General features: G+C 43.6%; 1 protein-coding gene and 1 long non-coding RNA gene across 3 annotated transcripts in view; one reads left to right on the top strand and one right to left on the bottom strand.

The window, feature by feature from the left end:
• Positions 1-1781: 1781 nt before the first annotated feature.
• LOC310669708 lies at positions 1782-20783 on the bottom strand. 2 transcript variants are annotated; one of them, XR_014507292.1, is made up of 5 exons: positions 20674-20783; positions 20192-20263; positions 7471-10589; positions 4903-5446; positions 1782-3563 (listed from the first exon to the last, which is right to left on the bottom strand). It is a non-coding gene; the product is annotated as an uncharacterized lncRNA (long non-coding RNA). The 2 variants fall into 2 exon arrangements; XR_014507293.1 differs by lacking the exon at positions 4903-5446 and having other exon boundaries at positions 1782-2085; positions 10328-10589.
• The window catches only part of BRWD3 (bromodomain and WD repeat domain containing 3), a 73385-nt gene continuing 67212 nt past the window's right edge, over positions 20298-26470 (top strand). The window contains exons 1-4 of the mRNA XM_083423337.1: positions 20298-21065; positions 21162-21220; positions 21410-21439; positions 22306-22365. Coding sequence (XP_083279463.1) covers positions 21032-21065; positions 21162-21220; positions 21410-21439; positions 22306-22365 — 183 coding nt within the window. The 5' untranslated portion in view covers positions 20298-21031. The remainder of the gene's footprint in view (positions 21066-21161; positions 21221-21409; positions 21440-22305; positions 22366-26470) is intronic.

Below are 26470 nucleotides of genomic sequence, written 5' to 3'. Positions count from 1 at the left end.
AACAAGAATCATTTAAAAGAATGGATTTGGAAGGAATGAAAGCTGAAGGTGATCTGCCAGAGAAATAGCACAAGACGCATTCTCAGAAGCCAAATAGGACTGTGTCACAGAGATAATGGGTATGTGTTCTAGGCTGCCACAAACAGTGCCAATTAAATATCATTTAGCTTGAAACCCATCCCCACCCCCCAAAAGGGAAATAGGGGTGGAGTGGGGAGATTGAAAACGCAGCCAACCAGTGGACTGCCCCATCTATCCTAGTCAAGTATATGGAGAGGAGGAAAGCTCCATAGGATACCAGTAGTTTTCCACATCCTTGAGGGAGGCTCCCATTCACATCTATTTAAAGCTTTTAGAGGGGGCTGTGTTGGCTCCTGGTAATTTAAGGTACAGTATCAGGACTTGCCGATCAGAAGATCAGCGGTTCGAATCCCCGCAACGGGGTGAGCTTCCGTTGCTCGGTCCCTGCTCCTGCCAACCTAGCAGTTCGAAAGCACGTCAAAGTGCAAGTAGATAAATAGGTACCACTCTGGCGGGAAGGTAAACGGCGTTTCCGTGCGCTGCTCTGGTTCGCCAGAAGCAGCTTGGTCATGCTGGCCACATGACCCGGAAGCTGTACGCCGGCTCCCTCGGCCAGTAAAGCGAGATGAGCGCCGCAACCCCAGAGTCGGTCACGACTGGACCTTACTTTTACCTTTTTATCAGGACGATGTGCATCCCCAAAACACCCCATATTTTTTACATCTGCCAAAGTTATAAGCAACAGTTTGGCTAATCAAGCTGAACTGTGGGGGGGGGGGGGAGGCCCTGATGTGGAGCTGGCACGGTTTCAGCTGTACTACACTGGATCCTTGTCAGCCGTGAGAGCCCACTTCAGTCAGCAGTCTGCCTGTGGCATATTGCTTTTTGATCTGTTCATCTTGGGCCAAAAGCTGAATCCTCAGTGCCATCACTACAACTGACATGAATACATGAGTGGTGTCCACTGCTAGCCCTACTCGCATAGTGTGCCCACTGAATTTAACCGACTTGGCTGACTTAGATTCATCACCAAAAAGAATGACAGAAGACTTTTTCACATAAAGTTTGCATCTGCTAATGCATACGTATAGATTCCAGTTAAGAAATATTTACTTATAATTTAAATAAACATGCATACTGTGGTCTAAACCACTGAGCCTCTTGGGCTTGCCAATCAGGTCGGCGGTTCGAATCCCTGCAACGGGGTGAGCTCCCGTTGCTCTGTCCCAGCTCCTGCCAACCTAGCATTTTGAAAGCATGCCAGTGCAAGTAGATAAATAGGTATCACTGAGGTGGGAAAGTAAACGACATTTCTATGCACTCTGGTTTCCGTCACAGTGTTCCATTGTGCCAGACGTGGTTTAGTCATGCTGGCCACATGACCCGGAAAGCTGTCTGTGGACAAACGCTGGCTCCCTCAGCCTGAAAGCGAGATGAGCGCCGCAACCACATAGTCGCCTTTGACTGGACGTAACCGTCCAGGGGTCCTTTACCTTTTTTTACCTTTTACATCTCACCATAGTGGGGAAGACTGGGCCCAGTGACCTTGACCACCTGACCAGTCTCCTTCTCCAGCTTGATGGGCGAATTTATCTTTTTTTATCTTCAAGGCCCCTCCTGCTCTTATACTTCTTTATCTTTAAACCGGATTTAGACTGGATAGCCTTTCAAACAGAGGTCTGTCCTCCACAAAGTAGTATGACTATATAGTAAACATGTACTAATCACAACTAGGAAAAATGACACTTACCACTGCAGTATTGATGTGCTTCAATTTTCTATTTAGGTATGACAAAACTTAGGATAAAATGAGAGCTCTTCACAAGTAATGAGAATATGAATTTAGAAGAATACAGCAGATGGAAGAGTGGTGTGTGGGCAAGTTTCTGGTTTCCGCAGCACAGTCTACATCTGCTCCTGATGATGTTAATAGGCTGATTTATTTCAGTTGCTAAAGTAAAGAACCCTAGTAAATTAATTCAGATGAGTAGGTTCTTTCTTTTCCAGCTAAAAAGGCAGAATCCAGCAGCTGACCAGTGATGAAGAGGTGAATGTAAAAGGGACCTGGAAGGAGGAATGAAAAGGAGCAAGGCATAATGAGTTGAGTATGAAAGGAGAATGGGAGAAGGAATTACAAGAGATGGGTAAAAATATTTATGAGAGGCATGTGGAGGTTGGAATGGAAAAATATAAAAGAAAAAGCTTTCTGCACTTATGCCTCCAGATCAGCAAATTCTATCTACAATGCAGAGACTGAATCATGATAGTTTCAGAGCAAACAATTATGTCGAGTTGTTCATATAAATCAACCCTGAGAGCGGTGTGCTCTGGTAATTGGTTTCATTATTGAACTTCGCTTTCCATTAAGAGACTGCTTCTGAAGTTCCACTGAAATCTACCTAACTCAAGCCCATTAGAACTAATCCTGTGGAAGCAAAGGACAAGCCATTTCCCTCTTATAATCAAGGGCCCTTCAATTATTTGATGAATGCCATCGTGACCCCACTCAGTTTTCCATTCTCCAAGCTACATGTTTGTTGTTGCTTCAACCTTTTCCTGCAGTTCATGAACTGACAGCTCAACAGATGCAGCTGCAGCATCCTAACAACATTTTCTGTGGCAAAGTTAGAGAATATGCTGTCATGAACTCAAAACAAAGCACTGTGTGTGTGTGTGTGTGCACGCACTCACGCTTTCTTTAAAAATTTCTTCAGATTTTTAAAAATTAAAGCAAAAAATAAAGCAACAGTAAAGCAACCTGAAACAACTGGAGAAACAACTCCAGTTGCTTAATGCCTATTGCAGTCATGCCCTCCACCGACAGCAGAACAAACTGGTGATGGTAAAGACTGGAGGAATTCTGTGGAAGGGGTGGCTTGGGCACACATACGGCTTCTCACAATGAATGCCTTGAAGGGCCATAGGTTGCCCATCTTTATCACACATTAGAATGGGTGGCAAAAATAAAGAAAGAAAGAAAAGCACAGTTTCATCAGTACAGATGTCCACACAAAATCAGTGGCACAAAACTTACCTGGCTGCCTAATTTGGACATGGATCTCTCTCTGAACTAGTGAGGCTTTATTTTATTTATTAAATTTGTATACTGACCTTCATCTGTAGATCTCAGGGCGGTTCACAGCATAAAATGACTAGATAAAAAACTAAAATACATAATAAAAACAAGAGCAAAACAAATCAATAATCTCTCACCCCCACCACCATCCCATAAAGACATTTAAAAGGATATAGGATGTTAGTTAGCCAAAGGCTTGGTTGAAGAGTTCCACCACCAAAAGCAGCAAGCCACCTATTCTCTCTTAAGAGGAGAGAATAAAACACATACTTCAAGCGTCCCTTTCATCACTCCTAAACTGTACATAAATCAGACACTGAAGCAAATTCAGGTCTTTACACCAGGAAGACAAACTGTAAAAAATATCGCAGAGTACAGTGATTGTAATATCCTTCCCCGTTTATTAGCAGCTGCAGTCATGCTTTGAGTCTCAATATAGAAATACATTTCTGTCCCAGAAAACCATCTGAAATATAGTCAATCACTGGGGAACAAATTTTTTGTTCCATTGACACCTGCAGTTGTTCTAACCTTATTTCGACGTGCTGATCTGAAGTTGGTTTTGTTCTGTAAGCTCTAGGTTTTTTTTTGCAATTCATGTTTTTCACTTTTCACCATAATCTTTGTTTTTCACAATGAAAGAATTCAATATTTTATTAAACACATAGCCAAAGTAGTACAATATGAGTATAAATGTAAGTGACTTATATAGCATTGAGCATGACATGTATAGCATTGAAAATGACATGTATATCTATGTACAGTTGGAGGTATGCAAAAAAAATGTAATCCCTTGGGATACACAGTATACTGGGGAACATTTTTTTCCCATTTTCTTTTGCATGAGATTTTTCAACTGTTTTTATATGTTCTTTCAATGCTGATTTCAAATCTGTAATTGATTTTTGTGTACACGCTATAGTTATCTTGCAATTTCCAACTTTTGCCGATATGTCATATTTACACTGGGGGTAAGTGGACACTGACACGTTGATCTACCCTAACCACATGGTAATTATTGTTTTGCAAACTTAAATTTTCTTTATTTTTACAGTTTTGTAACCTAAATATTTGTATTTTTCAGATCAGACCATGGCTTCTTCAAGTAGACAAAAATATGTAAGCAAGCCTGATGCCTTTTGTTACACTCTTTTTGCCTGGTCAATACAAAGGGTATTGGCAAGAAAAACCAACATGCTGTTGCCTATCCCAGTATTCCTTCAGCAATTAGACCTATCCTGCACTCTGGGGAACTCCCAATTCCAGTTTTTAAGGGGTTTGTCTCTTCTGAAGATGAAGGAAGTGAACCTGGTGAGGAGCACAACTGGATCTGTGTGGATCTCAAACTGGTCAGCAGAAAGGCTTTACCAAGTACCTGAATAACAGGCAGCCCTGTTCAGGGAAGTTTTTAATGTGAGATATTTTAGTGTATTTTTGGTTTCTATGGAAGCCGCCCAGAGTGGCTGGGGAAACCCAGCCAGATGGGTGGGGTACAAATAATAAATTATTATTATTATTATTATTATTATTGTAGATACCACTGGGAAACAAAAATCGAAGTCACTTGTATGATCCTTGGGTTCTTGCCAAACCATGGGAACCCCAAAAGGCATACTCTTCCATTTTCCTTTTGTTCAGTCTCTAAGCATTTCCTCACAATTGTGACAAACAATATGCAGAGCCCATTTCTTGTCTTGGTCGCCATGGGGAATTTCAAAATAGCTTTTATAAGCACGCCTCACAAACACTGTTATATTGTGTCTTTGACGAGGAAGAGTGTAGCAGCCACATGCATAACAAATGGCATCAGGCTTGTTTACACATTTTTGTCTACTTGAAGAAGCCATGGTCCGATATGAAAAATACAGATATTTAGGTTACAAAACTATAAAAATAAATAAAGATTAAGTTTGCAAAACAATAATTACCATGTGGTTAGGGTAGATCAACGTGTCAGTGTCCACTTATCCCCAGTGTAAATATGACATATCAGCAAAAGTCGGAAATTGCAAGATAACTATAACATGTACACGAAAATCAATTTCAGATTTGAAATCAGCATTGAAAGAACATATAAAAACAGTTGAAAAACCACATGCAACAGAAAATGAAAAAAAAAAGTTCCTCAGTGATAAGCTATCACATTAATATGAATGGTTGTATCACATCAACATAATGCATACTTCTTCCCATTACCTGACTGCCTCCATAAAGATGTAAAATACCACACTGAACTTAATTTTAAGCATTACCCCAAGAACAGGATGATATTAGCACAGAGAAGTTTCTTTTTAATAGTTAAGATGTTTTATTTTAATAGCTTTAAATAGAAAGCTTGTTTAAATTAATCTGAAAAATAAGTCATGTCAGACTAACCTGATCTCGTTTTTTGACAGAATTACAAGCCTGGTAGATGAAGGGAACGCAGTGGATGTAGCCTACCTTGATTTCAGCAAGGCATTTGACAAGGTGCCCCATGATATTCTTGTAAAGAAGCTGGTAAAATGCGGTCTTGACTATGCTACCACTCAGTGGATTTGTAACTGGCTGACTGACCGAACCCAAAGGGTGCTCATCAATGGTTCCTCTTCATCCTGGAGAAGAGTGACTAGTGGGGTGCCACAGGGTTCTGTCTTGGGCCCGGTCTTATTCAACATCTTTATCAACGACTTGGATGATGGACTCAAGGGCATCCTGATCAAATTTGCAGATGACACCAAACTGGGAGGGGTGGCTAACACCCCAGAGGACAGGATCACACTTCAAAACGACCTTGACAGATTAGAGAACTGGGCCAAAACAAACAAGATGAATTTTAACAGGGAGAAATGTAAAGTATTGCACTTGGGCAAAAAAAATAAAAAAATGAGAGGCACAAATACAAGATGGGTGACACCTGGCTTGAGAGCAGTACATGTGAAAAGGATCTAGGAGTCTTGGTTGACCACAAAATTGACATGAGCCAACAGTGTGACGCGGCAGCTAAAAAAGCCAATGCAATTCTGGGCTGCATCAATAGGAGTATAGCATCTAGATCAAGGGAAGTAATAGTGCCACTGTATTCTGCTCTGGTCAGACCTCACCTGGAGTACTGTGTCCAGTTCTGGGCACCACAGTTCAAGAAGGACACTGACAAACTGGAACGTGTCCAGAGGAGGGCAACCAAAATGGTCAAAGGCCTGGAAACAATGCCTTATGAGGAACGGCTAAGGGAGCTGGGCATGTTTAGCCTGGAGAAGAGGAGGTTAAGGGGTGATATGATAGCCATGTTCAAATATATAAAAGGATGTCACATAGAGGAGGGATAAAGGTTGTTTTCTGCTGCTCCAGAGAAGCGGACACGGAGCAATGGATCCAAACTACAAGAAAGAAGATTCCACCTAAACATTAGGAAGAACTTCCTGACAGTAAGAGCTGTTCGACAGTGGAATTTGCTGCCAAGGAGTGTGGTGGAGTCTCCTTCTTTGGAGGTCTTTAAGCAGAGGCTTGACAACCATATGTCAGGAGTACTCTGATGGTGTTTCCTGCTTGGCAGGGGGTTGGACTCGATGGCCCTTGTGGTCTCTTCCAACTCTATGATTCTATGATTCTATGAAATTAAACCTGACGAACTTCTCAAACCGCTGGGGCTCGCTCGCAGCACCACCGGCCCGAATTAATGCACGGAAGCGCTGCGCGCTAATGCAAGCCCACAGCCGCCGCAATGGCGGCGAAAAGGAGGTGAACTCAGTGGAGCAAGGTAAGTCTCCGCTGCGCCTAATAGGTTCCCGGCCGCCTCTGGAGGCCCAGGACAATCAAAGGGGGGGGGGAGAGGGAGGAGGGGGCGGATTGGATTAGGCCCAAACCAGGCCGCGGAGCGCCTCCTGGCGTGTGCAGGCCCAATGCCTCCTCCGTGAGCGGCAAGGCACGATCCCCGGCCCAGGCCCCTGGCTTCAACTGAGAATCGGGCCGTAAGCCACCCAGGAACCGGGATCCCCCCCCCACCGCCGCCCAAGGCGGCCCGGTAGAGATAAAGCCCTAAACAAGAAAAGAAAGAGCCAAAGGATAAACTAAAAAGAGGGTAGCAGCAATAAAACAAAAGGGAAAAGGAAGAAAGGAAAGATAAAGAAAAAGGAAGGAAATTATACAACCACTCTCTCGCTGAAATCGCTCCAGTGCTGATGATCCGGTGCCCACAGCGAAAGAGAAAGAGAAACGCTGTGCACCTTGCTTAAATAAGCTCTGATCCCACCCCTAAATTGGCAACATCAAATTTACCCCAGTAACACCAACCACCAATCCAGTTCCATCCCTTTGAAACTAGCCTGCCTGTTAACCCTGGGGTGCTTTGTCTGGCCCCATCCGCAACACGTGCTCTCCTTTAATGAGAACACGCTTTCTCAAAAACAGTTGATTATTCTGTGTTAAAAACACCTAAGAGTAGAGATGGAAAAGAATGTTGATTTTTAAGTGAACCAACTAGCACAGAGATTTCCAAACTGTGTATTGTGACACGTTAGTGTGTCTGTTGCAGTGTGTAGGTGTATTGTGTGAATGCTCCCCACACTCTTCCTGGGGCTGGAAAGGGGTTAGTTTAACCTCCATTTTGCTAGTAAAACTGAATTACCATGTTGCAAAATGATGCATGTCTAAAAAAGTGTGTCACCGACATGAAAAGTTGGGAAAGTACTGGACTAGCAGGTAGTGCAAAGCCCAGGTAGCTTGAACAGCTGAGAGCGTACAGTCCTTGAGGTGTCTTGTTTTCCCGTGGCCAAGATGTGGGACAAACATGACCTCTCTGAAGTTGAGAAGTTCGAAAAGAGTAATCTGAAGAAAACCAACAGCTCAATTCCTAATCTAAAAGGGGGAGGGAGAAAAATACCTCTTGCAAGAGACCACATGTGGGGTGCATGGATAATTTTATGTATGGAAAATACATGTTGCATGAAAGAAGGTGGGTTTGAATAACAGTTAAGCCAGGGTTCAGGGCCAGATCACTAACCTGGAGAAGTAGTCTAATTTATTGACAGCTGCATGAATTATTATAGCTAGGAAGGGGCAAGCAGAATAAAAAATGGAAGAACGGTATAAAGAGATGTGGGATATAGTTATTAATGATAAATTAACATGTGTCATTAAGGTAAGAAGGGGAATATGTAGGAGAAATGATTTTGAGGAGATATGGAGGGTGATTTGTAGAATTTGTTCTGTTAAAACGGAAAGTAGTCAAGAGGTGTTGAAATTGTGGGAGGTTGGGGAGTTACAATGGAATGGTCTTGGGGGTGGGGTTCTAAAAAAAAGGTAAAAAAAGTGAAGAATTCTAAAGAAAAACAGAAAAGACAGTATCCATTTCTACATCACTGAATCGCCATTACCTTTTACATTATTTTTCCATATTTTATCCGTACTTAGTTACATATTGTATAATGTCTATCATTCATAAAACACATATAATTACAGCTGATAGAGAATTGTCTGATTTATAAGAATCAAATATATTGCAGCTATAAAGTGTGTACCATCCTGTAGAACACCAGGACATAGAACATAACAGCTGCCTAGCAGCTATGAGATTATAAATCAGTCCACAGCAGAACAGATTATACTGTGGCTTATATGAAATTGTTTCCCCACCAATCGTATGAACAGCTTTTATAATTTACAGTAATAAATCTGTATTTTATGGACTCCCCAGCATTTGTTTCTGCATAAGCAGACTGAATTGGAAACAGAATAGATAGTACAAAGAAGAAAGGCCTCCTTGAATAAGCAGTCTTTTGAATTCAGCCTTGCGCTACACAGTAGTACTAAAAGCAATTGTTGGTTATGGAGCTCCATCTAGGGGATGTACTTATATAAAGCAGGATGGTAATGAATTGGCATCAGATTTAAAACAAAGCAAATAGCTGCGGTGGGAAAGAGAAACCCCAGGCAAGAATTTAGGAGATAGTAACGGCAGTTACATCACTGAGCATTGTGTAGCTCTGGGGTAATGGAAGAGGAAGAATATGAAGCTAAAGGAGAAATGGACAGAAGAAGGGGCTAAGACTCTGGTCACAATGTTGCTAGGTTGTTGTTGTTGTTGTTTAGGCCCCATACATTAAAGGCACATTCAAAGCGCCTGGCTTCCTAAAAAAAAGCATCCTGGGAACTGTAGCATACCCCTTTCAGAACTACAATTCCCACCACTCTTAACAAAATACAATTCCCATAATTATTTGGGAACTGTATGCTCCCTTCTCAGAAATAGAGAGGACAAACACAAGGCAAAGATAAGCATGCATGGAGATTTAGTTCCAGGCAATTGCATGTAAAGCTGAAATTGCATACAGTCAGAACAACCCTGGAATCACCCCCGCACGACCATCCCTACCTTTCCGAAGCCGGTGCACAAAGAGGGACTTGACCACCATGCAAAGCAGAGAGCTTTTAAGCTTTCTGCCTTGCTTACTGAGTTCTGAGAGGCTCTCATGGAAGCTTCCTAGAGCCTAGTAAGCAAGGAAAATCCAGTGTGGAAAGAGCTTTTAAGCTCTCCACCCGGAGTGCATTTAATTTGTGCGATTTCAGCTGGCCGGCCACTAAGCGCGTAAAATATACAAGATTCAAGGATGTTGCTGTTGTTTCGTTGTTTAGTCGTGTCCGACTCTTCTTGACCCCATGGACCAGAACACGCCAGGCACTCCTGTCTTCCACTGCCTCCCGCAGTTTGGTCAGACTCATGTTTGTAGCTTCGAGAACACTGTCCAACCATCTCGTCCTCTGTCGTCCCCTTCTCTTTGTGCCCTCAATCTTTCCCAACATCAGGGTCTTTTCCAGGAAGTCTTCTCTTCTCATGAGCTGGCCAAAGTATTGGCGCCTCAGTTTCAGGATCTGTCCTTCCAGTGAGCACTCAGGGCTGATTTCCTTCAGAATGGATAGGTTTGATCTTCTTGCAGTCCATGGGACTCTCAAGAGTCTCCTCCAGCACCATAATTCAAAAGCATCAATTCTTCGGCGATCAGCCTTCTTTATGGTCCAGCTCTCACTTCCATACATCATTACTGGGAAAACCATAGCTTTAACTATACAGACCTTTGTTGCTGGGTTAGCCCTTTGTTAATCTAGTGCCCTCCAGATGTTTTGGACTACAACTCTCATGAGTCCTAGCCTGCACGTGCAGATGGGAATTGTAGTCCAAAACTTCCAAAGAGCACCAGTTTCACAAGTTTCCATGTTGCCTTCTGAAACATGGAGGCGATAACACTGACTTACCTGTTTTGCACGGCTGTTTAAGAATTACAAGAGGTGGTTGGTTGTCATCCATCTGTATCAGGAGACAATGGAGGAGTGTGCCTTTGGGGATGAGGGCAAACTGCTAGAGAGGTTGCTTGCTGTTGCTGTAGAGACTGATATAGGAGAGACATGTTTTGTTGCAGCTGGTGCAGATAGGCATCCAATTGTGCTGCTGCAGATGCACCACGGCATTTCTTATTTCTGTGCTCCTCCCAGGGAGTCATTCCTCCTCTGGTCACTGCTATAGATACACATATAAAGTACTTTTACAAAGCACTATATTAAGAACTAAGGGAAGACCAGGACAGCATGGAGGGAGAGCAAGTCTGCTCACTGTACCCCCTACCCAATATGTGCCCATCTAGGCCAGGTAGACCTTCTTAAATGGCATTCACTTTCTACATCTGCCCTACCCCCTGGCTAAACAACCATCTGCACCCACCATCACCTATTTGTTAACTTCCATCTCTCCTACTCCACTTCTCCCAGCCACATTACCCCTCCCATGTCTCACTGTCATGGTAGCCTTAAAGGTTTCAAGAATAAAACTATTTCTCAACAAGGCAACATTTTTGGAGTGCGACCCTCATTGAGTGCAAGGAACTCACAGGTCAAATACTGATAAAAACAAATCGATAGTTATCTAGAATCATAAACTTCATATAGAAGATGGGAAGTTAAAGGTGAGAGATGGGGTGAGATCTGAACCAGGGAAGCTCCTGGTTCACAAACTCTGTCTCTTTGTCAGCATGTTATGTCATTGCTTATTGTTATTATTATAGTAGGGCATATAAAGGTAAAGGGACCCCTGACCATTAGGGGTTGCGGCGCTCATCTTGCTTTATTGGCCGAGGGAGCCAGCATACAGCTTCCGGGTCATGTGGCCAGCATGACTAAGCCACTTCTGGCGAACCAGAGCAGCGCATGGAAACGCCGTTTACCTTCCTTAATGGAGAGAATTTCACGCAGCCTTTAGCTCTGACAGTGCCAGTCAGCTGGCATGTGCCCATACATGATGTAGTGACTGTACATCAGGGGTAGGCAACCTAAGGCCTATGGGCCAGATGCGGCCCAATCGCCTTCTGAATCTGGCCTTCATGTAGCATGTGTCCTTTTATTTAAAACGCATCTCTGGGTTATTTGTGGGGCCTGTCTGGTGTTTGTACATGAGTAGAATGTGTGCTTTTATTTAAAATGCATCTCTGGGTTATTTGTCAGGCATAGGAATTTGTTCATTCCCCCCCCCCCAATATAGTCCAGCCCACCACATGGTCTGAGAGATGGTGGACCGGCCCACAGCTGAAAAAGGTTGCTGACCCCTGCTGTACATCATACTGAATCTTGACCAGGGATGGGGACACATGGCAGTGATAGGCAATCCAGAGGCAAAAATGGGTGGAACGGCAAATGTGACTCTTACCTTTTTATAATAGGTTCAATTCCAGCCACACACAAGTCACAGGTTCCTACACACACACACAGACACAGACACCTCCATCCATGTAAGCAAGAGGCATTATCAACTAAGATAAAAGGCTAAATATGGGATATAAGGATATTCATTTATTAATGGTATAGATTTATATCCTGCCCTTCATCCCTTTTGAGATCCTAGAGTCATACCCTCCAGCATTCATCTGAGGAATGTTGGAGGGTATGAACACAGAGAGCCATTTTTAAGAGTGACAGAACTACAACATATTCTCTCTCCCCACCCCCCGGAGTGCACATGGTGGGGTTTGCCACGACTTCCCGCTTCATCCACTGAAAAAGAGTCAGAGAGCAGTTGCCTGTTAGCACAGCCAGAGATACTCTACATGACATACATTGTCCTAGACTCAATGGGCCAATGGCTGAATTCTGTATATAAGCAGCTTCATAATATTACTCTACTACTAGCAGTAATTACTGAATTGTGTTTTACATGTGTTGGATGGCCTCCTGCCATGTAAGATTTACGTAGTTTACCCTCCTGTATTGCAGGAGGTTGGACTAGATGACCCTCGGGATCCCCTGCAATTCTATGATTTACAACTATACCATAAAAATAGCTAATTTAAAAACAGTACAAAACAATACAAAAACAATTTTTAAACAATAGAAAATGAACAAATGAGGAAGAGATCTGTTTTCATCCAGGCAGTAAAGCTTGTTGGAAGAAAAAGGAAGAAGATGTCCCACTGTTTCCATTAAGTACAAAGAATGGCTGGCCACCATATATCAAGAGCAATACTGTTTTCCCACAAAACAGGGACCTCCTCCCTGAAAGCTCTGCTCCAAATTACTCTGGAGCAGGCTACTGATATAATTGTAGAATTGGAAGAGATCCTGAGGGTTATGTACTCCAACTACTTGCAATGCAGAAATCTCATCAAAAGCATCCATGACAAATGGCCATCCAACCTCTGCTTAAAAACCTCCAAGGAAATAGAGTCCACCATCAAGGGACCCAGCCTGGGACCCAGCTAATTTCAAACACTAATTTGAAGATGACTATCCTATCTCCTCTCAGTCTCCTTTCTTCTCTCTTAAAGACATTCATTTGGATAAATGCCTTCCCCCTCCAGAGCAGGAGAAAACAAACTGGCTCCATCTCCCATGTGACAGATATTTGAAACTCAGATATATAAACTAAGCACCAAATGGCTCCTTATAACAAGGTTACAGACACCGAAATGGAATGTCTGGTTGCCATTTTGGGGCAAGACAGCTGTGAAGTCTTATTTTTGCAAATTTTAGACTGATTATCAGTTAAACATCTGGCTAGTTCAGATGACAACCTTGAGCTAGGTTAAGAGCTTTTGAGAACTTAAAGAAGGAAAGTCACTTTACCCAGGAACAGTCCACATATATATTGGCCTATACCTACCTCTTTTTCTTAATGGTGACACAAACCATTCATAACGTAAGAATATTCTTCACAACTGTGAGCAGGGCAGTGGAGTGCGGTTAAGTGAAGAAAAGCTACAACAATTAACTATAATGTTGTTCACCGCTACATGGTGCTGTCCTGGAGCCCAGGCATCTTCATTTGGTTGCCTGGGACCTAGCTAATTTCAAACACTAATTTGAAGATGGCTATCCTATCTCCTCTCAGTCTCCTCTTTTCCAGACTAAACATACCAAATTCCCTCAACCGTTCCTCATAGGGTTGGGTTTCCAGATCCTTGATCATCTTGGCTGTCCTCCTCTGCACACGTTCCAGCTTGTCAACATCCTTCTTAAATTGTGGTGCACAGAATTGGACACAGTATTCCAGGTGAGGTCTGACCAGGGCAGAATAGAGTGGGACTATTCCTTCCCTTGATCTGGACACTATACTTTTGTTGATGCAGCCTAGAACAGCATTTTTTGTTTTTTTGCTGCTGAATCACATTGTTGACTCAGGTTCAGCTTGTGGTCTACTAAGACCTCTAGATCAGTGATTCCCAATTAGATAATTACTGAGGACCCCTTATTTTTCAGAAGTCAAGCCACAGATCCCCTACTTTTGAAAAATTCGATAACTCCATGGTAGTTACCTCTGCAAAGCAATTTTTTGAACAAAATGTGGGTTAGCTCTTAATAACCAAAGGATTTTATGTACACTAAAAAACAGACCAGGGCTGAGCGATATCTGGTTTTCAACATTGTGATATACCAGCAATTAAACATCACAATATTTCGATATGTCACAATGTCTGAAATTGGAGATCAGGCGTGGGGATGAGGGAAGAAGCTGCAGAGACTGGATGGGTGGAGGGAGGAAAGGAAGCAGAGTCACCTCGACTGCATGGGTTGAGAAGGAAGGGATTGGGATGGGGGGGTATGCATCAGTGGGGCAGCCACTGATGATGTACCTCCATTGTGGCTGCTGCTGCTTTCCTGCTGGAGGAGAAAAGCTGCTCCACCTCAGTGCCAGGGGAAGATAGTGCTATGGTGCCTTGAACTGAGGGTGATCAGCTGCCCTGTTTATCATCCTATTGGTGGTGCCTTGAAATCAATGTCCTCCCTTGCATGAGGAGTGATATATTCCCGCATATTGCAGGGTCAAAATTGTTATTGCAGTGTGATTTCAAAACCAATTTTGGCCAGTATATTGTTGTTTTAGACCATAAAATTTGTGATATTACCATGCAAAAATGACAAAAATTTTGTTGGGGGGAGGCAAGGGATGGAGCCGTGGACCCCCTGGGTGCATTCCAAGGACCCCCAAGGGCTCCTGGACCTCTAATTGGGAACCACTGCTCTAGATTCTTTTAACGTGTACTTCTGGTAAGCCAGGTGTCTCTCACCTTAATGTTTGTTTAGTTGGTTCTTCTTGCCTAAGTGTAGAGCCTTATATTTGTCCCTATTGGAATTCATTATTGCGTATATGCAGCTCTGTGGGTATGACGCTCTGCTCACTACTCCTCTATTATTTAGTGTAGATATATTTCTTTTATATTTTGTGCTTTAAAAACCACACATTTAAAAATATGTACTCTTAATATTGAGCCACACTAATATAAGTGAGATGTCAAATTATGTTCTTATTACTAAATCTGTATGTTTATCCTCCAAGAAACTCAAAAGTAATGTACATGGATTCCAACCCACTGCCTCTCATATTATTTTATTTTATTAATTATGAAATATATTTCTATCCTGCCAAATTGGGATTCAAGGCGGCTTATAACATTTCAAAAATCAGTTATAAAATAAAGAACAACAAAAACAAGCTGGTTAAAAGCAATACTTAAAATACACGACAATATATCTAAACCCAGCAATTGTAATTTGCACTGACAGCAGCCCAGACATCAACATAATCTGCATCTTAATTTCCAAATGCATATATTCTACATATATTTGCCAGGTAGGCTGAAAGAGGGAAGGCATCTCAAAGTCACCTTTCCGCAGGAGCTGAAAGAGGGAGTAGGGCCAGGGCCAAAAAGATCAGCAGCCCAATTCTGTATGCTTTTACTGCAAAGATTCTTGAGATCAATGGTTTACTCTCATATGAGCATGCAAAAGATTCGGAATGCAGCCCTGAAGCCCAGTCCTGCACATTTGCCTGGGAGCAAAACCTTAACTCCAGTTAAGGCTACTTACTTCAAAGTAAATTTGCAAATATGACTGGGGATGGGCTTCAACAGGCAGGCAGAAAAACAAAAAATAACTGCAAATTGTCCGCACACCTCCCCCCAACAGCAGGCACTGAACTAAAGCACCCCAAAAATCAATTGGCAAGCACATCCACCCTTGCTCCACCCATGAATGGCTCAGGTAGCCAAATGGGGGGATTATTTTTGGAGGGCTGGATTTGCAAGAGGATTTTGGTCTCCCCTCCCCCATCCCCTTTTAGTTTCTGGAGCGGAAAACAAAGAACAAGCCGCAAGCCCTTTACATTGAGCGATATGATGGTGGTGGAGAAATAACAATAAAATAAAATAAACATCAATTTGCTTAAGCCTGTGTGTGTGTGTGTGTGTGCGCGCGCGCGCGCAAGACAAGCGCTCTTGGGGACCGGTGATGGTGATGGAGGAGACACAGTAAGAATCCCCGATGGAGTCAAAGAAAAAGAAAGAAGCGGCACCGTTGGAGGGGTCGTAGAGGAAAGAAGTCACCGAGGATGCCGCTTCCTGGAGATTTCCTATGGCGAGGGTGCCTTTCCAAGCCAGAAAGACAAGGGATGGCAAAGATCCCGATGATCCTTCTATGGAAGCGTAAGCTGAGATAGGATGGACTTGCCTGGCTTCAGGCAGCAGGGTCCTAGAGTCCCACCTGTCTTCATCACAAAGCTTAGGAACCACTAACTCGGCTTTCGGAAGGAGCTCCCACGTCTCCTTCCCAATGCAGTTGCCGCAGCCGAAAAAAACAAAAACAGAACGCCCGAACCCCGGGGCACTTGTACAAAAAGAGGGGCTGCCACACAAAACGGCGCTGTCAGGGGGGCTGGGGGCGGTCTCTAGAGTAGGTATCAATTAAAAAAAGGATGCCATGCAACCTATTGAGTATAAAATGCACAACTTGTACAGCTAGAGCAGGGGTAGCCAACTCCCAAGAGACTGTGATCTACTCAGTTAAAAACTAGCAGTGATTTACCCCCTTTTTTGGGTTCAGGTCAGAGCTTTTTTTAGGGGAGCCACAGTTGTTCAGCTTCTTTGTGGGGAGCTGATGATCTACCAGTGATCTACCGCAGATGTCCAGTGATCTACCCGTAGATCACGATCTACCTGTTGGGCATGCCTGAGCTAGAGCATCAAACCTAGCTCCTGGGGATATGGCTGATATTTTGAAATTACTGAATGTCTTAGAATAAGCAATTTGCTATTAGCGTCTTCTTCAGAAACAACTGCTTCACAGCATTTCTGTATTATTGGTCCGAAGATTTATGGGGGGGGGGATTTTACATGAAACCTTAATAACCAGAACAATGCTATAAGTAAACTGGAAATATAATGAAAAACCAACATAATAACAGATACTAGCTAATTTGTTAGTGTATGAAGAATGAAAAAGGGAGAAATAATAGTCATAACATGCCTTCCAACATTTCTCTAATGAAAATAGGGACGCCTCGTTCCATAATATTTCTACTATGTATACCCCACATATCTTATTGGATTGCCCCATCACTCTGGGCAGCTTCCAACACATTTAAAAACATAATAAAACATCAAACATTAAAAAACTATACAGGATTGCCTTCAGGCAGCTCGGGGGTTGGATAACTCCATACCCTCCAACATTTCTCTCTTGAAAAGAGGGACATCTATCATACCCACCAACATTTCTCCAATGATAATACAGTACAGACATCCTAAGAAGCAGGACATTCCAGGATCAAATCAGAAAGCTTCTCTAAATCAGGGACGCCCCTGGAAAACAGGGACCCTTGGAGGGTCTGACATATTTAGCAATATGATCACCATGCACAGGAAGTATGTGGCAAACCAACTGAAGAAATATTCTAGATTATGAGAAGGAATTGGGGTGGGGGTGGGGTTAATAAAAAAAATGTAATCCTTTGAATGAATACTCCCTTACTTTAACTCCCTTCTTTCTAAACCCACTTCCTTCTCCTTTTGGTATTTATTGATACCTCCTTTCCTACTATTCCACATTCACCACAAATCAGCTTTGTTGTTACTTTGCAAATGAAAAATATTCAGCTGTTAACTTGATGGGATGGTGCATATTTTGATGTGCCACCAGGTAGAGAAGTAGTGTCTACCTTTCAACAGTGGGCAAAAAAAATGGGGGTGGCACCCTGAGGAGCAAAGTGGATGCTGCCATATTTGACATGAATCAGAACAACGTCATATTTTTGCTGGAAATTTGCTGGAAGTTTTCAAATTTAAAGAAGGAAAGTTAAAAAGAAGCGAAAGAAGAAAATATTCAAAATAAAGGAATGGGTGGGGAAAATTAGAAGCAAAGAACAAATAAGGAGGTCCTGCTTCTCCCATAGCTGCAACCTTGGCTTCAAACTGACCTCAGCCATGGCTCTGACTCTCCTTCTCCAACTTGTTGTGTTTTACAGACTCCCACTTTACCTCTCAGCCCAACCCCCCTACTCAGATCACATCATGCAAAAATTCCAGGCGCAATGCTTAAAACTCTACTTCAAAATTCTCTTTTGTCTTCCAAATGAACTCTGGGTTGAGGGATCACCCCTCCCATTTGTTTTTCTTAATGGCCCATTATCTTCCCCTTGTCTTTATTACTGGCTGATCTCCCAGGTGATTATCAGGCTGGCCTGGCTGATCCAGGAATCAGGAGTGCCCAGGTATTCAGACTAACACCCCACCCCATGGGCATAACCAAGAAGGGGCAGCTGCCCCACAAATCAGTCAATATCAATAAAAATCAATACAAATCTGAGGTTCTGCTCCCCAACAAAAGCCTGCCCCTCTAACAAAAATCCCTGCTATGCCCATGCCCCCCAATTTGCAAGACTATACTTCAATCAAGGCAGCACCTCCAATCCTCGTTTTGCTCTTAAACTAATATAATAGCAACTACTACACTAAAAATATTTCTGGAAATGGAAAGCTAAGAAACCCCACTTCAGAATTTTTGCCATGAAGAAAGAGCCGTGTTCTCTGAATATTTATAACAGACCCCTCAAAACGCAACAATACCACCCTTCTGCTTGAAATTAGAACATTTCTTAAGTGAGGGGTCTAACTGCCTACCCAATGTTAGTCATATCATTTATTTGTGCATCAGCAGACACCCATACAAACCCAATGCACACACAGGAACCAGTATTTCCCAAAATAAAGCCCACTCATATCTCAATAATGCAATGCCTATAATGTAAAAGGGGATGTATGGGGGTGGATTGGTACCTCTGGTGGGGGACACATTGTGTTCCTTCTTGGGTACTTTGCCCACCTTTGGTCCCCAATGTGTACTCAGCTTTCACCTGTGACTCCTAGATGCTGTCAGCATGCAACAGTGACTACACCCCATGAAACTGCTTTGACTGGCTGGCTAAGGCAGGTGAGGGTAGCCAATAGCTCTCAAACCCTTGGTTAGGGACTTCCCCTGCATGTGAAGACAGGCTCTGGTGGATTGAGTGGACTGTCAACAAGGTGGTTTCTACATGTGCTGTAGTGGCAAGTGAGTGACGGATGGGGCCTGTCAACCTGGGAAGGTAGCCCATCTAGGCATGGGCATAGCGGGAGGGGGCGGGGAGCTGCTCCCCAAATCAATAAATACAAATAATTACAAATCTGAGGTTATGCCCCCGTAACAAAAATCCTGGCTACGCCCATGCATCTTGGAGAAGGAAAACTCTGATCCTAAACCTCTGCTGCCTCATGGGACATCTTTGGGAGAAAAGGCTAAGGAGTAAGCCCTACACATACGTGGAGTTCCTAAGGCTCCTGCAGCCAAACTGGTGCCAAACATACCGGTCTTTCTTTTGAACCACATTAGCGAGGCTGAGGGTGTGCGTCTTGTCATCTGGGCAGCTCAGGACTTCCACACACACTGCCCAGGCTTGCGCCCTGAAAAGGTTGCTTCACTGCAACTAACACAACAGTTTGATTTCACTCCCATTGTCTCTAAAGATAGGTGGATGCCAACAACATACAGTGGATGCTCAGGCTGTGAATGTGATCCGTGCAGGAGGCACGTTCGCAACCTGCAGCACTGTGTCTGCGCATGTGCTGGTTGCGATTCAGTGCTTCTCTGCATGCGTGACCGCCAAAACCCAGAAGTAACCCGTTCCGGTACATCTGGGTTTCAGTGCGTCTGTAACCCGAAACAACACAACCTGAAGAGTCTGTAACCCGAGGTATGACTGTAGTGTGTTGGCACTGTGGTCTAAACCACTGAGTATCTTGGGCTTGCTGACTGGCACGCTGGCAGTTCGAATCCCCACGACAGGGTGAGCTCCCATTGCTCTGTCCCAATTCCTGCCACTAGCAGTTTGAAAGCATGCCAGTGCAAGTAGATAGGTACCACTGTAGCGGGAAGGTAAACAGTGTTTCCGTGCGCTCTGGTTTCTGTCATGGTGTTCTGTTGTGCCAGAAGCGGTTTAGTCATGCTGGCCACATGACCCAGAAAGCTGTCTGTGGACAAATGGCAGCTTCCTCAGCCTGAAAGCGAGATGAGCACTGCAACCCGTCACCTTTGACTGGACTGAACCATCCATGGGTCCTTTTACCTTTACACCTAGTGTTAATAATAATGTGTGCTTTTTGAACTCCCTTACACGAAATGTTGACAGCTCTGACAAGTGATCGTCACATCTCCATACACGCCCTGCCAAGACCGAATTTTTTTTTTGGGGGGGGGTCCAAGTTCAAATCCCCCATTCCACCACGACCGCTCACTGGGCTAGGGAGGCTTTCTTTCAGCCTAACCTACCTCAAGAGGCTGCTGCGTGAGGATAATTGTCCGGCAGGAAGATCGGGAGCTCGGAAACGCATGCCTGCACTCCTGAAAGCAACAACAACAATGGATGGGGTTTTAAATAATAACCTTTTATTTTATTTTGCATATGGATAAAATCAACAAATTAAACGCAGCAAGCGAGCAGCCGACATTTCTGAAACTGACAGCCGACGATCATGGCCACCTCTTCCCAATCTGGGGCAAAGATCAAGCCGCAGAAGCCCGAGGGGCGGAATCGGGGGCAGCCCAAGGCCCTCGGGGTGCGCAGGCCTCAGGCTCCGCTAGGCCCAAGCCCCCTTCCCCTTTTCCGCCTTCCCTGCCTCTTCCGACCGCCGCCTCGGCCGCCTCCCACAGGCCAGCCCGTTCCACCGCCCCCATGCGGCCGGAGGCTCCCTCGGCTACTGAACAGCCTTCCTGCCTGCTTCCCTTCTCTCTCTCTCTATCCCCCCCCCCACCCCGTAATTACGGAGCCGCCGCTGTCTCCCCCCTCTCTCCGTCCTCCTCCATTCCCCTTCAGGCGAGCAGCCAGTCTGAGGGCCGGCACGGGCTCGGTCCCTCCTCCGCGGCGGGGGCTATATGGAGCCGGCGAGGTGCTAATGGGGCGGCGTGCGGCAGCGGCAGCATATATACCCCGCCGCTGGGGCTGTTCCGGGCGGTCGTAACAGGAGCCGCTCCTCAGGCAGGCAGCTCGCCCGCCCTTTCCTGGGACAGGGACCATCCCCAACAGCGGCAGCGACGGCGGCGCCCCCGGCGCCTTTCCCTTCTCCCCCGGTGCTGCTTCCTGACGGGCCTTCTTCTGAGGAAAGAGGAGGGATGGCGGCGGCCGCCCCGACCCAGCTGGAAGCCGGTGAGTCTCGGGTGCCGCGGGGGCTGAGGCGGAGGCTGCCTCCTTGGGCTTCCCTCGCCCTGCTTTAACCTGGCTTCTTCTTCTTCTTCTCCTCAGAGCTGTACTACCTAATTGCCCGCTTTCTCCAGTCCGGACCGTGCAAGCAATCTGCCCAGGTGTGAAGGGATTGTGGGCAAAACCTAGCGTGGTTGTGGTGGTGGTGGTCGGTCGGGGGGCGGCGGCGGTCTTGTTCTAGAATGGAGCTGGGATTTTTTTTTTTTTAAGTCAGGGGGTTGTGGGGAAGGGACCTCTATTGGCTCCCCTCACGCTCTTTGTGTGTGTATCTGTATGTTTTTTTCCCTCAGGTGCTGGTGGAGGAGCTGGAAGAACACCAGGTAATGTCCCAGCATGTGGTCTGAGTGGGGTTTTTTTGGGTGTGTGTGAGGGATTGATTAATGCCGAATTAATATATGCCTCCTCTTCAGCCCTTGACCCCTATCCTCGCTTCAGTAGCCGTGCAAATGCCCTCCTGGTTCGTAACCCCTTCCCACAAATCTTGCTATCCGTGAAGAACTTGTTGGGATAGGTATTAATTGCACACCTTTGCAACGAAGCCTCCGTCTCCACCCCCTCTTATTTTGTTTTTAAATTATATTTATTTACGGAGTGGCTGTCTCAATTTAAAGAAACCGTGCTTGCTTTTGGTGACCTTTCATTTGGCTCTTAAAAAGATAAAGAAAGAGGGAGGTGTTGCTACGATCAGTCCTGGTTTCTTCCTCCACCCTTCCCCCACCCCACCCCAAATGTGACAACACAGGACATGCAGTTTTTATCTGCTCAGGAAAGGAGCATTATTTCCCCCTGTAGTGCTTGCTTGTGGGACACGCTGGGGTGGCAAATGAGTGAGAGAGTGGGTATATTTTGGTCAAGGAGCTAGTAGATGCTTTGTGGAACGGCCAGATAGGCTTTCTTTTCTGAAGAACTGTTCCAGGCCAACAAAGGAGAAGCTGCATGAAATGTAAAGGGCTCTCTCCCACCACTAAGTAGGACAGCTTTTACATGTAAACCTATTTTCCTTTATCTTCAGAAGTTTTTTTCTTTACACTCATCTGGTGAGTGTAAGTGACATGGCATGCAGCTGTAAGAATCGGTGGGGGAGTTGTTGGGAGATAAGGGAATCATTTGTTTTCTCCATTTCGCACGCGCTTTTAATTGCAAGACCTGTATCTCTTCCTTGCACCTCCTCCCCCACCCCACTCAGTTGATACCAAAGCGCCTGGATTGGCAAGGCAAAGAGCATCGAAGAAGTTTTGAGGATTTGGTGAGTGAAGGCTGGCTTTTAAACTTGCAGGTTGGGTCGGGGTTGCTTCAGCTATGGAAGATATGGCAGAGTTATTGCCTTTCTCCTTCTTTTCTACTCCAGCCGAGGGAGAAAGGAAAAGTAATGTTAATATTAGTCACTTGGGAAGTGATTCCTGGTTTATTTTTTGTGTGAATCGGGGAACGGGGAGGGTTATCTGAGGGCACGTACAAAGCTCAGGCCAATGATTCTGCACCTACCAAGCTGGAGTTCCGTGTTTGCAAATGAGAGTTGCCTGCTGATTGGTTGCAGCTTTAAAGATAGGAACTGAACAGAAGGTGTTTTTTTTTTTTTGCAGCATTTGAAAGAAAAATACTACACTCTCACTGCATAGCCATATTATGTGGAAACAGAGCATTTACTGATAGATATTTATTTTACACTTTAGATCAAAATGTAGAATGTAAACAAATTATAGAGTGAGTCATTATATGTTAAGTTTTGCTTATGAATGGTGAAGATCAGTATGGAAGTACATTGCTTTAAACATGGGAAACATTCATATTTGCCTGAGAAATAAAGGAATGGTAATTCTTTCTGACCAAAAAGGGAATGTAAATAGGGAGAAGGGCTGAAAGTTTATTGGAAGGCAATCCTTGAGCAATCCTTGGATTCATTTTGTTTTAACAATTTGTGCTGGTGAGATGATAATGTGGCACATCAAGTTATGAGTTGTGAGAAGTGTATTAGTGCGAATTGATTTACTGAGTATAAAATATTACATATTTTTAAAATACATTTCTGGTTTTGATTCTGAAATGGGCTATGTCATCAAATGCTGGAGTATGCCAGTTGCTGTGTGTGGCGATCATTATATGGAATATGATGTTAAAGTCAACATTGTATGGTTGCTTCTGCTGGTACTGTAGCACAGTTAGTGTAATTGCTCACTACTTTTTTTGAATTATAAACTCCTATCTCTTATGTCTGGTACTCCTGTTTAATTTAGAGGCGCCTGAGGAAAGGAAGACTATTGTTACACCTCTGATCTAAACCCTACTGATGTGTTTTCTGTCCACCTTGATTCCATAGGTTTATGTTTTTTTGCAGAATACAAGTAGTTCTGAAAATTTTGCTCCTTTCCCTTTTAGCCTTGTAGTAATGCACTATGCTAGATGCTGTATGATGTTGTTATTTTTATTGCTTTTTTGTTTCTTATAGATTGTATTCTTTTATTATAATTTACATTCCATAGAATTCATGTTGTAATACAATAAAATATAAGGAAAAAGGAACCATAGGATGTGAGGGCGATCTGGCTGCGACATCTGTCACCCCATTGATCGCCAGGGTTGATTCGGCTGATCTGGCTGGCTAGGCGGGTGTCCCCTTCCTCCCTCACCGCTCCATGTGTGTCCCTCCCGAAGCTGCGCGCTCGGTGGAAGAGGACAACCATCCCAGATAGAAGGAGTGTACCGTTCTTCGGTCAAGGGTATACGATAGCTGCGCTCCCCTGCTAGAACCTCCAAACAAGAAACCATAAAATATCCATATTTAATGTGGCCATATTGTGGACTAGCTGAATGAATCTCATTGACCACTGTCTACCGATGACATTTTGAGGACCCCTGATATTGGCCACTGGGCATGTTCAACTGTTTAGTGGGTACTTCACTTCAGATTGTAATATATTATAAATGATGATCTGAAGCTGCTCACAGGGGCTAATTCCATCCCTTAGTTCATGTATGGGGAACGGTTCACTAGCATGGCCAGTGATCAGGAATAATGGGAGTTTTATTCTAACAACACCTGGGGTGATACGGGTTCCTCACCCTTAGTTCTTAACCTATACCTAATATTTTATTTTTTGGAAGCTAATAAGGATGGGCTGCTGGTCTTTAGCAACATATTTCATCTCACTGGGTAATATAAACATGCCTCCATATTTCCAGGTTGCTGAGCGTGGATTTTGAAATTAGATATGAGAGGAAAAACTCGTGTAAGCAGGGAAGAATATGATTTAGTTTGTTTGAATGGACCCATCTGTCCTTGCCCAGTTTAATTTTTCCACCATTTGAGGTCAAGCTTCTCTCCCCCGACCCGCTGTCTTTTTAACGCCAGCAGGAAAATTAAACCAGCAGAGGCAAAACAGAAACAAGCCAGTACAATTAGAATATGAAAAACAACTGATGGAAAACCATGTAAAGAATTGTGTGGCAAGATTTGTAATTTCTTATAAGCAAGAAGTTGCATTTCTTCCTTCTTTTTTTGCTGATCTTATGACTGGGAGTAAGGTGAATTTAAGGAGATCAGATTAATTAATTTCTCTTAAGTCTTCACTGACTTTTCAAGGTACTTAAATATTTCTGACATTCATTTAATGAAACCTTCCTTTGATTGTGAGTCAATGATCAAGCTTTATAGGTATGAAATATTACTTAGATGGGAGTATGGTTGTTAATACTTGGCTGGTATATTTACACAAGCAAATACTATAGTAATTGCTACCAGTACTTGTGACACCTATTTTACATGGCAGAATCTTTCTGTAAGGAAAGGTGCTCCTATTCTATTGCTGCAAGTGAACAATATACTCAACCAATACTGGTGATTATAATTAGAAATGATCATGCACTCAGCACATTTGTACATTCTATAGTGGAAGAAAAATGGTTGTGAATATGAGTTGCTAGAGGTTGACAGATCTAGTTGTTGGATCTCTGACTTCACAGAGCCATGCCTAGTTTTAATTTATGTGACTATAGTAATAGACCAATGCAAGGTATTCAAGGAGGGATGAAACTAGGCTGTTTTTCACCTAGGTCAAAGATTCCGTTTGGCACCTCCATGCACATTTGCATTCACAAATGTGCCTGGAGGCTTCACCTGGGGGGCAAAAAACCATGCTAGTCCCTCCGTCTCCCCCATAGCTAAGGCACTCTCTTCAAGTTATATTTTCCTTAAATGGAGGCAATATCTTTTAAACAACCTTTTTTACCCCATAAGGTTGTGTTTTTGTTTTTGTTTTGCCTTGCCCAGGTAATCCTGAGAGCTGCAATCTGAAGGTACTGAGAACTGCCTATCATATAATTAAAGTTATTAAGTTTCTTGAGTGCATATATAGATGTGCTTTAAACTTACCGAGAAAAAGCTGGATGATAATTTACTGGAGATGTGTTAGACTTGGAGTTGACCATTTGCCTGGATGAGTAGATTATCAGACCTGATTTTCATACTTGGGATCCTAGTTAGCTGCTTTATACCCTTAGACAATTGATCCACCATGCGCAGTATTGTCTACAATGACTGTTGGTGACTCTCCAGGATTTCAGACAGGGAACATTATCAGCCCTGCCTGGAGATGCAACGATTGAACAAGAGACCTTCTGCAGGCAAGCAGATGCTTTTCACTGAGCTACTATTACTTTTTTGTAACTATCTAAACCGGAGCAGATGCTCTTGCTTTAGATAAAGCCCCTAATACATTGCCATTTGGGAATTAAACTAGTTTGCTACTAGTGTAGTCTGGAGTATATATGCAAAGAAGCACAGTAACAATACGATGTGCAATGCACTGTGCAGATATGTTCTAATAAGTCTCAACTGCTTTTCAGACTGAAGTCCCTCTCCAAGTAGTGTTCTAAATTTAAAATATGTAGTAAAAGGCAATTTTGTAAATAAAATCAAAACAGCAAGATAAAATATAATTCTCACAGACCAGCAGAAGACAAACAAGGCTGAAATAATTAACTTGCCCTGAAAAGAGACCAAAGGTATCTCTGGAGGAAGACTGCAGAGCAAGTGCAGATAGGATCGTGGATTAAATATTTTTGTAGCACATTTTCAGTGTAAAAAATGTTTTACATGCATACATTGTCTCAGTTGCTTTTGCAGGCACCAGGTAAGGGCGGTTGATATTATTTCCTTCATAATGCAAATAAAGAGTATATGTGTCTTAATATGTAGATTATAGCAAAAAGTCTAGATGGTCATGATGTCATATAATTCATTAGCTACAAGTGCCAGAAAGGCCGGACAGTGGTAAAGTCCAGCTATGTGAGCCCTGCTCAGAGTAGACTTATTAAAATTAATGAACGTGACAAACTTAGGTCCTCTAATTTCA

The sequence above is a fragment of the Podarcis tiliguerta genome (assembly GCF_965153285.1).
Source record: "Podarcis tiliguerta genome assembly, chromosome: Z".
In the NCBI taxonomy this organism is placed as follows: Eukaryota; Metazoa; Chordata; class Lepidosauria; order Squamata; family Lacertidae; genus Podarcis; species Podarcis tiliguerta.
The sequence above is the reverse complement of the archived record's forward strand: the minus strand, read 5'-3'. Positions and strand labels throughout refer to the sequence as shown.